Genomic DNA, 12038 nt, shown 5'->3' with positions numbered 1-12038 from the left:
CTGTTGTGTCTGCCTCTGTCCCAGAAGGATGCCTTCAGACATAGTCAGGAGGACTCAGAGGCAATAATGACTAACAGAGGACACCCTCATGAATAATGTTTTGTTCTGGATGATGTAGGGAGATTTCTTTCTGAGGTATGAGATTAAAATCACTGTGTTCGTGATTCTTTACTGCGTGTCTGTATGTGTGCACATGTTTGTGACAGTGCTGCTATCGTCTTCAGGTCAGTACAGTGAACACAAAGAGCAATTGGAAGATCACTCGCAAGGCACTGTGATGTGTGAACACAATCCCACACTTAAACACGTGCCCTCATAGGGCCAAAACTAATTACAATATTGCAACACAGGAAAAATAATACTAAGACCCCAACAGTAATCAATGGTGCTTTATAAATGTGCCTCTGTGACTTGTGTTGTGACATGGGGGAAAGTGCTGAGCATACCAGCCAATCCAGAGCCACTAGGTACTCAATAGACCTCTGTTGCCACTGGATACTAGATTGGTTACCAAGCCAACACATGTGCCTCATCATATCACCACCTTTAAGTGTTTGGCAGATAAGAGTTCTGTGTTAAATCACAGATTTATCTCTGTATATTTTGTGCTAGTGATTCAACATCAAACAAGGAGTTGGTAAGGGTTTCAGCACACATTTTGTGAGCTTAAAATGTATTGTTTGCGGATTGAAGCAAACCATTGTATCATCTGAAGGAAGATGCTCGGAAAGAGACTAGAAGGCATGCAGACACTTCAAATTCAAATGTGTGTTAAAAGAGCAATTGATGTAAGACAGCTTGCCTATACAAAACTTCAGTATACCAGTAGACCAAACAAAAAGACAAAAACAATACTGTTTTGATCGATTTGTGCAATGTAAACAAACAGATGCATATGGACAAAATATTAATATTGTGATGCAGACAAATAAATAGCCCAGGAATAATAGTCCAGCTGGACCCTTTGGTTCAGTGACTTGTGATAGTGCTGCCACCTAAAGGTACTTCCAGGGGACTTTCTGCTCAATGTTGTTAAAGGAGAATTCCATGCTAGAAGGCTTTCTTATCTTTCTTTGTAGTTGTTACGTCCCCACCAAAGAGGTCCAGGTGTTTTTTGTGCAAAAACTCCTTATTGGCTATTTCCCCTACCATAAGCCCTCAATGAATTGCATTGAATTGAATGGGAATTGAATGGGGCTATGGGGTGTTGTGCTAATTCGCTTATTTCCAACCAATTAAGTAGTAAAGTGTGCCGCTTGGGATATTATTTACATTATGAAGAGAGGATATATACAAAAGAATTATCATTTTGAGCGATGGAAATAAGCAAATTAGCACAACACCCCATAGCCCCATTCAATTCCCATTCAATGCAATGCCATTCATTTAGGGCTTATGGTAGGGGAAATAGCCAATAAGGAGATTTGCACAAAATAACACCTGGACCTATTTGGTGAGGACGTAACAACTACAAAGAAAGGTAAGAAAGCCTTCTAGCATGTAATTCTCCTTTAAATACAAACAGTGAACAGTATTTCCTTTGGCCAGGCAAAAAATAAAATAAAATATTTCATTCAGATTTTACGGGGGCCAGTTTCGAATTGCAGCCGTCCGTAGGTGCTCTTTGAGAGCGGTTTTGAAGGAGTCAAGGGATTTGCATGTCTTAATGTTGGTAGGGCGTTCCACATTTTGGTGGCATAGGAGCGAAAATAATTTAGTCCCTTGTTTGTACCGAATCTGGGTTGTACATGGTTCGTTGCACTCCCTCTGGTGTTGTGGGTGTGGACTTCGTTAACATTAAGGAAGTATCTAGACTGGTACATGGGTATCTTGGTGGTGTATCGAATCTTGTGGACCAGACCCATTGCAAGATGCTGTACTCTGTCGTCGACCCTAAGCCACTCCAGCCTGTCAAAGTGGGCAGGGGTGAGGTGGGTTCGGGGGGTGAGGCCAAGTAGGAGCCTGACCAGTTTGTTTTGGGAAGTCTGGAGCCTAGTTTTAAGGGCCTTTGAGGTGTTGTGGTACCAGGAGGTGCATGCATAGTCAAAGAAACCTTGTACGAGGGCTCCTGTTAAGGTCTTCAAGCGGTGTGCAAAACCACGGACGCACGGAGTGCAAAACATACTCTCTCCCCAAGCCTTCGGCCTGGTGGAGACAATAATAATAGTTAGGCCTATAAACAAGTAGATGAATCAAAGCCATTATAGTTTTTCATTAGAGAAAGACACATTATACATTGTATTACCGTATTTAACATTTGGTATTCATATCAAATCACTCAACAACTTTTGTCCAAATCTCACACAAATTAATAAACATGAACCAAACAGATGTTTAATAGATCATAACTAGAAAAAGTGCCATTCTGGGCACAGGTCTCCACCAGGAGGATAAGACTGTGTGAGATGTTTGGCAAAATGTTTAGGCGTAAAATAAATATGTTTTTTTGTTTTTTGTAACAAGTTTTTTGCAACAATTTTCTTCATTTTGTTGAGGAAATGCAGAGTCAGATCACTCAGCATCTCAGAGTCAGCATCTCTGAGGATAGAATTCTGGATGAGCAGGACATGTGCAGCATTTTGAACGAAATGAGCCACTCCTGAAAACTTTGGAAGGCAATCTTAGCCAAACAGTGTAGAATCTGAGAAATCCAACAGACTCGTCCGATTTGCGTGGGATTTGGATGAAATCTGTGCGACTAACATAAGCAATGTGTTTTGCAGAAATCGGTCTCATCTCATGGTGGCGCTATAACCGGCAGATGTGGAGGGATGCAGGGACAATGTTTTTCCATGGCCTCTAGGGAGTGCACATACATAAGTTGTATACAGATCGATGCAGTTATATCTAAAAACAGGAATTGGCCTGTTATAGCGCCACCGTGAGGCTGATTTGGGGTGAAAATTTGTGGCATGTCGTCCTCGGCCTAGTGGAAATGTGCGTGTATAATTTCATGGAAAGTGCACACTGTTTGTGATTTGTTGCATTTTTTCTAAACGGACCAATTGTCTGAGCTTTGGAAGCCAATCTTAGCCAATCAGGATGGAAGATGGGAAATAGTGCCGCTCCGTGTTGATCACATGACTATGTAGAATCTACATAGTCATGTGATCAACACGGAGCGGCACTATTTGTAGATAGTGTATACTGAATTGTGTGACGTATGGATAAAATGTGTACGAGTAATCTACAGAAATGTGATTTGCCTAAATCGGCCTCATGGTGGCGCTATAACAGGCCGTTGAGGAATATTTGGGGCAGAGGTTCGTCGTTGGCATCCAGGGAGTGTGTGTGCAAAGTTTGGCATGGATCGGGCCAACGGTGCTGGAGATTAGCTGATAACGGACGGACGGACGCACACACACATACACACACATACTCTCTCCCCATGCCTTCGGCCTGGTGGAGACAATGATCGGTTAAAACTAGCTTCCAATGTTTGCGGGAGGGGCCTATTTGACAAATGGCATCATCCATCAACCCCAAATTTGAATCAGATATCATTCTACAACACAATGAACACATTATAATACACAACTCACTTAGACCCATAGGGGGCAACACAAATGCAAAAATGTCAGTTTCTCCCCCCCTTTAAATTAAAAGTGGGATTTCTTCCTCAGCCTAGTGGGAATATGCATGCACAGTGTCACCGCAATCGGACACTGCGTTCATGTTTTGCAGCATTTGCGGCAGTTTTAAACAGATATTTTTACCTCCTTAAGTAATTTCCTGTATTATTGCTTATTTTTCTATCATTATTATTTTGTTATTACATTATTGTTGTATTTTGACGTTTTATATTGTTTTGATTGTTCAAGCACTTTGTAACTTGGTTTAAAAAAGTGCTATATAAATAAAGTTTTATTATTATTATTAATATAATCTGTGCATTTATATATATATATATATACCCGGTATATAGGTAAAATCACAAATAGGCCACCATGAGGCTGATTTGAGAAATTTGTAGGTGTAATGTCAAAAAATGTTCAAATGTGCAAATATCGGCCTCCTGGTGGCGCTATAACAGGCCCATGTGAAGAATTTGGGGCAGAGGTTCAGCTATGTGCGTGCAGTTTGGCTGTGATCAATCCAACGGTGCCAGTGACACACACACACACACACACACACACACACACACACACACACACACACACACAAGTGCAAAACATACTCTTCCCCCAAGGTGGTGGCTGGTGGAGACAATAATGACCTTGCTTTTCTTTGAAAGGGATTGTTACTACCACAGCCAAGAGCCAATATTGTATACACTCACTCCTGTTTGTTTGTGTGGCACTCAAGACATAATTTACAGTATGTAGATGGTGCCGCTCCACCCGTTTCGAAACTGTACTGCAAGAAATATGCCTTGAGTTGTATATAGGCCTACTACTACTAAGTACCTGAGACTAAAACGTTATCATAATATGATAAAGTTTTAGTCACAGGTTTATAAAATATTATTTTATAAGATAAAATATTATTTTATAAACATTACTGCTACTATCTATCTAAATAGGAAAGGATGTTTTGTGATGTTAATTTAACCAAGTATCTCAAAAATATGGATGGTTTGCCATGACTTTCATGCTCCAGCAGAGGAAGACATTTAGTTTTCGATGACCCCAACATTTCTGGCACTTTCCTCTAGTGCCATCCTCAGGCCAAACGGTGTGCAAAGGCAAACTATGGGGATTTTTAGACCTTGGTAAAGGTCTGCACTCTATTGCAGTGATTCTGAACTTTTAAATGTCAAGAAATTTGATATTATGCTTTGATTAGGCCACAGACACAATAAGATTTTTATTTCTGGGACCCCAATCTAAGAACATGTGGCCTGATATGGTTTGTCAATAGTCAACAATGCCTTTAGCCTACTGTAGGTACAGAGAGAACAGTGAAACTCTTGTGGAAACCCCTTGTTGTGTGAAAGTGAATCGAATGAAGTATTTCTAGTGAGAGGGCGTTTACCTCTGAATCTCATGTTTTCCCATCTATTAGCCTAAATCTGCTTGAATGTGCGCCCTCCAGACATATAAAGGCCTTTCTTATATAGATCTATCTATCACATTTGGGCAAGAGGCTATGGCCATTTTTAGCCCAAGGAGTGTTTTTTGTGCAAGACGAATGCTTGGAATGGATTCAGACACATTACATGTTAAAGCATAATTAAAATTTGATTTTTTTTCTTTTTGCCTTATAGGTTTTTAATGGTACTCCAACTTTCAACCCCTGAATTTACCATGATCCAAAATGTATATACCGGTAATACTATTTTTTTATATGTTATTTGGATGACCCTAAGGATTATAAAAAACCTTGAAAGATTACTATTGCAATTTATTTTCGGTCAAATCTTAGATTGACTAGTCTAATATGGATTTGGGGCTCTCACAAATGTTGCCATCATTTTTGCGAGGGGCACGGATTCGTTTTTTTACCTTCATAATCATAGATGATAAGAGAAGCGAACCTTTGCGGAAGTATCAGATACCATACTATACCCAACTATACTGGCTGAAGTTTAACAGACCTGGCTTGTATTGAACTGTAGTCCCAGCTGTGGCTTTTTTCTGCAAAATGCTAATTCATTATTCAATCAAGTAATCAATCAATCACATATGGTTCAATTGGGATTGGCTCTTGCATGAGCTAACCCCCGAAGTTACGGGATAGGTGCAGGTGCTTGCATGAGCGGTAGACATTTTTACTTTCACGTGACATGTCACATTGGGAAGCCTGAGGAGATCTAGGTTCGAATCCGAATCCCGGTTAGGACATAAAAGTTAAGGTTACCTTTCTTGACAACATTTATGGCAAACACCTTCACCATGACCTTAGGACTGCAGTATGATGGCAAAAAGTACCATAATTCAATGAAAACAAATAATGGCTGTTTTGATGTCCCGAGAAAATTATAATTTATCTTTTCTATATCTTTATATCTTTATCTCACGTCTCAACCTTTTAACAAGTTCTGTCTGTGGATGTATTACAATATTTTCTTTTACATTTTTGGTTTTCATGAAAATATTATCGATCATCTAATTTTGGAAAATCAAAGACTTATTTCTCTCCCATGTTTTTTAAATGTTTGGCTACCACACATTACAGTGTTGTGGTGGCTGGCCAAAGCACAACACAGCTGTGTGAGCAGCACCGGCTCTCGCACTGTGGGGAGTCTCTCTGGGGACTTTCGTGATGGAATGAAAGGTCCTCCCATCACCTCCCATGTGATGTGTGTGTGTGTGTGTGTGTGTGTGTGTGTGTGTGTTTGTTGCCTTGGCCCCTGGCTGGTGGTGTAGTGTATGTGGACGGACGGTAGGTAGGTCCTCCTTGTCTGTTATGGCTCCTCCTGCAGCAGCAGCGGCAGCAGCAGAACGGGGGTAGTAGAACCAGCGACGAGAAGAAGAGGAGGCGCCGCAGCAGCAGCAGCCAGCCAGCCAGCCCAGCATTTGTTGTTTTCCCCCCTCCTTCTCTCTCTCTCTCCTTCCTCCTCAAATCACGGGAAAAAAAGAGAGAGCGCAATGTTTAGGAAAAAAACATAATACTGGTCCTGGTGTCGATCTCCTTCGTCGACCTCACCTCCTCCTCTGCTGAAGAACAAGAAGGGTTCGAGAGATTTCTTCCAGATTCTCCAGGCTGGGCCGCAAATGAACTCCGTCAGAGCGAGTAGCAGAAGACCAAGGCGAGTGTCGACCAGGCCGCGCCCGGTGCAGCCGGAGAGGAACCACCAGCACCAGGATAGAGGAGGAGGTAACAACAACCTCCTTATAGGAGAGATCATGGATACCACCTTTTTCTTCTCGCTTCTTGTTGACGGGGGGGAAAAATGACGTATTTTCACCTGGATTTTTTTTACATGGCAAATACGTCATTTAAAGAAAAATAATCAAATGCGTCATTTTTTTCAGCAGTACGTAATATGCGACTTCTGGTCGGCTTTCTTTTGCTTTTCTAAGGAGATTCGAGCTGTAGTGTGTGTGTGTGTGTGTGTGTGTGTGCGCGCGCGCGTGTGTGTAACGTTATAACGTGTGTGTGCAGCGTTATAACGTATGTAACGATATGTCCAGCAGAAACAGTGGACGTTTTTGTTGGAACTGTCTTCTGGCGATCCAACAAAAAAACGATTAAAGTGGCAAAATAGAAACGACAACGTTAGGGCTCCTCTACACTCCGTAGTACGACGGTGTCGCTCGCAAAAAATAACAGATCTACAAGCAAAGGACGCGTCGAACTGCGTCGCGTTGTTAGCTTGTACGTCAGTTATTTTTACGACTCTCGCGAGAACGATGCTTTACGTTGTTGTGAACGCCATATTAACCAGAGGCATTAGCCAGCCACTAGCCAGGAAACACCGAGGCTCCGTGTGTACATTAATCAGCCAGGCCTCGCTTTGTTTGTTTTTCTTTCTTTAATTGCGCCGACTCTGTCTGTTCCCTGTGTGCCTTAGTTGGTATTTCTGTTTTAATTGATCGTCGTTATGTTACTGGCACGAACCAGTTCATGGCGTTCTAGCCATACAAACAAACGCCACGGCGTTAGCAACATAAAGCGGGGCTCACTGGGAACCTAACCCTCTTTAGATGCTAGCAGAGCTAACGATGCTAGCAGAGCTAACGCCAGCCGTGTTAGTAAACGGGTCAACTTTATTTACGAGAGAGGGGATTTGTATATTATCATGCCTGTTAAAGTTATGGTTATCTGCAGTTTGTTGGCATGCATTGGTCACGATCTATGAAATACCACATTTAATTTGAATTGATTTGGCTAATTGCTTCAGCCTGCTAGTATCTGTCAACCTCATAGCAAGGGGACAAGGCAGGCAGCAAAAAAGACAGAGGATGTGAGTGCTTAGATACCTTGAGATTGATCAACAAAAGAAAAGATTAGAACAAGAAAATACCTCTGCCCCCACCCAAATTACTCACCCAATGTATCACAACAGCTCACCCTTTCCTATTCATGAGTTTCAATGTAGTCTTACACCAACACAGATGTTTCAATTTTCTCTGAACAGTCTGATTGGCGTATAACTAATTTAATTGTTTGCAGCGCCTGTTGGTCCCCAACATGCATGACAGGTGCAGCAGAACTACATTTGTTACTTGTTGTAAATAGTTATTCTCGTAGGTTTCAACTGGTCAGTGGACATATTACCTTTGTGTCCATAATTACCTGAGTAAGTAGGGGTAGGCAACCTTAGGCCCCGGTGACAACATTGGCAAGTGTGAGAGGATATTTTGAATGAAATCAATTCAATCAATTATGTCCCCTCACATCTGTAGGCTAATGACATTCTGCACATACCGGTAATTCTACATTCATGCAAACACTGACTGGGCACCCGAAACGGGAGGGACGGGAGTGGAGTCTGGGAGATATGTGGGTTTATGAGTCTAAATGATCATTTCAATGTTGTTAAAGAAAATATCTTAAGGAGAATCCCATACTAGAAGGCTTTCTTACCTTTATTTGTAGTTGTTACGTCCCCACCAAAGAGGTCCAGGTGTTATTTTGTGCAAAATCACATTATTGGCTATTTCCCCTACCACAAGCCCTCAATGAATTACATTGAATTGAATGGGGCTATGGGGTGTTGTGCAAATTCGCTAATTTCCATCGCTCAAAAATCAGCTCGAAAAAAGCGAATTAGCACAAAAACCCAACCCCCATTGAGGATTAGGGGAAATGGCCAATAATGTACTTTTGCACAAAATAACACCTGGACCTCTTTGTTGGGGACGTAACAACTACAAATAAATGTAAGAAAGCCTTCTAGCATGGAATTCTAAAAGGTTATCCTATATGGGAAATCAAAATCTGTTAAAATACTTTATTTTGATGTGTCATAAATAATTAAACTTAATGTTGATATGGCATGCTGTCGCTGACTATCAGAAAATAAAAACATGGGGCTTAGGTCAAAAAGGTGGCTGACCCTCCATACACTATGATCATCATTATTGCAGTGATGATTATTTATAATTTTTGTTGAGCTATAAGTTTAGATAGATCTACACAGTTCGGTAATATCGTATCGTTACTATCGTATAAGGTGCAAGTTTGCTTTACCTGGGCTAGTTGGCCATACATCCATTGTTTGTAGTGGTTACCATCTGTCTAGTAGCCTGGGAATCATCCATGCAACCAGAGCAACAAGCAGCGTTTGCATCTCTCCTCAGGAGGGTATCGAGTCCTGCCAGTGTGAATATGCCTTTTAAATATTTATTTTCTCTTGAAGAGATTATTTCATTTTTTAGTACATTCAAGCCCCCTCTTGATGAGATCTGGGAATTAATTCTGGCAAAAAGCAGGTAACATTGCAAATGTTACGGACCGGGTGCATTGTTCAATTCTGTGTTGCAATTACTTCTTTAACATTGTTACATTGTATTTATAGCATGTTACTGAGTACTGACAAGTTTGTTTGAAAAGTCACAAGTGAACTGGATGATCTATGGACAGCAAGCAGCTTATGGTTCGAAACCTTCTTGTTCTCAACTTACTTACGGTACTTAGTCCTCTTGCACTTTAGGGCGCATAGAGTCAAACGTAGCAACCAGGTCTCTCCATCTGGGTCTGTCGTGGGCAAGGTGTTGAGCTTGTGTCAAAGTCACGTTACATGCCAGTTGCACTGAAAGACAGGTCTCTGCAGTCTGTTCAGTAAGGGATAATGTAAGGCTGAGGTCATTGTTTATAGATAAATCACAGACAGGCAAAAACCACAGACGCGATAGCGGAGGTGGTTAATCAGACTGAAGGTCATATGTGGCCATATGTGGCCGGTTAAGACTCAAACGAGGCTGCCGTGTGCGGTTCGGGTTAGGTTTAGAGGTAGGGTTGGTAATGTCGAATTCCCCACGGCAACTCGCTCGCTTTAACTTGCTCGGTGGTGGCTCTGGTTTTTTAATACATATTTAAGTAATGAAGTATTAACGAGCTTGTGACTTATTAAATAATTTACATTGGATCCATTGGAGGAGCTGACGTTATTTCTTTCCATTTCTTAAAATGTAACTGTTTTGGACATACAAGGCTTCTGCCCAAAAGCGTCAATAAACATATGATGGCAGGCATATATATGATGTATGCCAACGCATGTCTGATATTCTGTTGAATCTGTTCTGCCCTTTTCCTCAACACAGACACGCCTGTATCACCCTAAAAAGTCCCCCAAAAGGTTTTGACACCACTATGACCTGCTTGGTCACACCAAGCAGTCATTCAGTATGCATATTATTTATTATCGTGATAACCCGTCACTTCTCGAAGGTAGCAACAGAGTACAGAGAAACAAACCTGCCTCTAGCTCTGCACTTCCGTCTCTTTGACAAGCTAAACAACCAATGGGGTGCTCTACTCTGTAGAGTCTACAGAGCCTTTACCCCACTCCCCCTCCTCTCTTCACTATGGACGGGAGAATCCGTTTGCTCAACGACCGAGCAAGCCCGGTCTGTCCTGATCCTCGTCGATAAGGTGAAGACTAGCTATCGACAACCTGCCGACAGGCAGGAGACGGCAAGAAACCCATTCCGATGCCGAATCGTGAAGGAATCTGTGCTGTCTGGAGGCCCCTTTACACTCTCAGAGTAAAGGTTTTCGGATTTTTAGCAGTTTTTCCGTCTGTTTTCCGAAAAACGTGCCCAGTGTGCAACTGTGCAACCACCGTTACAAGTTTACAGACCTGTAAGGGTCCATTTGTACCCCTGGTGGGCCCAGAACCAGACATTGAGAACTAGTGTGTCAGTAGATTGCAAATTAGAAAGGGACGCTGACTGAGTGGAGCACACATTTCCATTAGGCCAAGTGTTTGGACAAGACTGATGTAATCAATATGATGTCAGTAGTTTGAGGGCAGACTGGAGCCATGTGGAACTCCATATTTGAGCAAGACTTGACCTACTCTGATAAGATTAGATGGACTGATCGTGGGTTTGATGTTCACAAATTCACAAAAATAACAGTTATATATTTAAGGATTGACTTCCTTCTTGGCCTGCTGGCTGCGTGCACAAGAAATCTGAGGCTGATCAGTGTAATTAGTCTGCAATATTAGAAGAATAAAAATATCATCAAAATGGGGGAGAATTAGAAAATAACATGTTAAATAAATACCGTAATAAGTATAACATTGAAGCATCTTCTTTTTTTGGTGTGTGCGGTGTGGGTTCTGCTTTGCCCAGCACTGTTACAGATATGTAACTGACTGTACAATACATGAAATGTATGTTAATGCACAATAAGCTGTACTCATTTCAGGTCTCCAGTGCCACAGCAGAGACTTTAATATAATAAAGGACAAAATTGTATATGTATACTCAACAAGAGTATTTAAATGCATGAGTATGATCAAATATAATTTATTAGGAAAGGGATTTTGAAGAGTTTGGATTTATTTTATTATTAATGTGACAAATACAAATGTTCATCCCCCTCCCCCATTTACAGATGAGGACGTTCCTGCAGAAATGGTCGCAGAAGAATCCGGTCCAGGAGCTCAGAATAGTCCCTACCAACTTAGAAGAAAGTCTCTATTACCCAAGAGAACAGTGTGTCCGACAAAGACAAACATGGAGGTGCAACATTTTTCTAACACCTACAGCAGTCCAACATACAGTACCTTTTTAAAGTAGCTTTTAGTGAAACAACATGGTCAATAAAGCCTTGTAGAAAATAGCTAAAAATAATACATTATATTTCTAGTTCCATAAGAAATTCCTCCACTGATTTTAAAACATAATGTATTATCAACAGGGTGCTTCCACTTCAACCACAGACAACTTTGGACATCGGCCTAAACGTCCTAGAGTTTCAGGAAAGTGCCAAGAGTTGCCAGGTAATTAAGGAACATATTCGTCCTGCACATTCCACAATTTACCTGACTCCTGAGATGTACTGTGTAGATTACTCACCAGACTAACCACCTGAATTCCAGATCACGAAGGCAATGCAATCACAAAGAATGGAAATTAATCATTGGTGCAGTCAACCCTGAATGCATGAATTCTAATGGCAGGCATTAATTAGAGTCA

The 12038-nt window shown here is 41.4% G+C and overlaps 1 protein-coding gene across 3 annotated transcripts in view; it reads left to right on the top strand.

Annotated features, from left to right (window-relative positions):
- The first annotated feature begins 6377 nt into the window (after positions 1-6377).
- The window catches only part of fbxo11a (F-box protein 11a), a 22631-nt gene continuing 16970 nt past the window's right edge, over positions 6378-12038 (top strand). For 2 of the 3 annotated variants that reach the window (XM_083774407.1, XM_083774406.1), the window contains exons 1-3: positions 6379-6759; positions 11455-11582; positions 11761-11842. In XM_083774407.1, coding sequence (XP_083630533.1) covers positions 6657-6759; positions 11455-11582; positions 11761-11842 — 313 coding nt within the window. In that variant the 5' untranslated portion in view covers positions 6379-6656. Of the gene's footprint in view, positions 6760-11454; positions 11583-11760; positions 11843-12038 lie in introns of all 3 variants that reach the window. The other variant, XR_014569815.1, reaches the window with a different exon arrangement.

This window comes from Protomyctophum parallelum (assembly GCF_964188405.1).
Source record: "Protomyctophum parallelum genome assembly, chromosome: 10".
Lineage (NCBI taxonomy): Eukaryota > Metazoa > Chordata > Actinopteri > Myctophiformes > Myctophidae > Protomyctophum > Protomyctophum parallelum.
The sequence above is the reverse complement of the archived record's forward strand: the minus strand, read 5'-3'. Positions and strand labels throughout refer to the sequence as shown.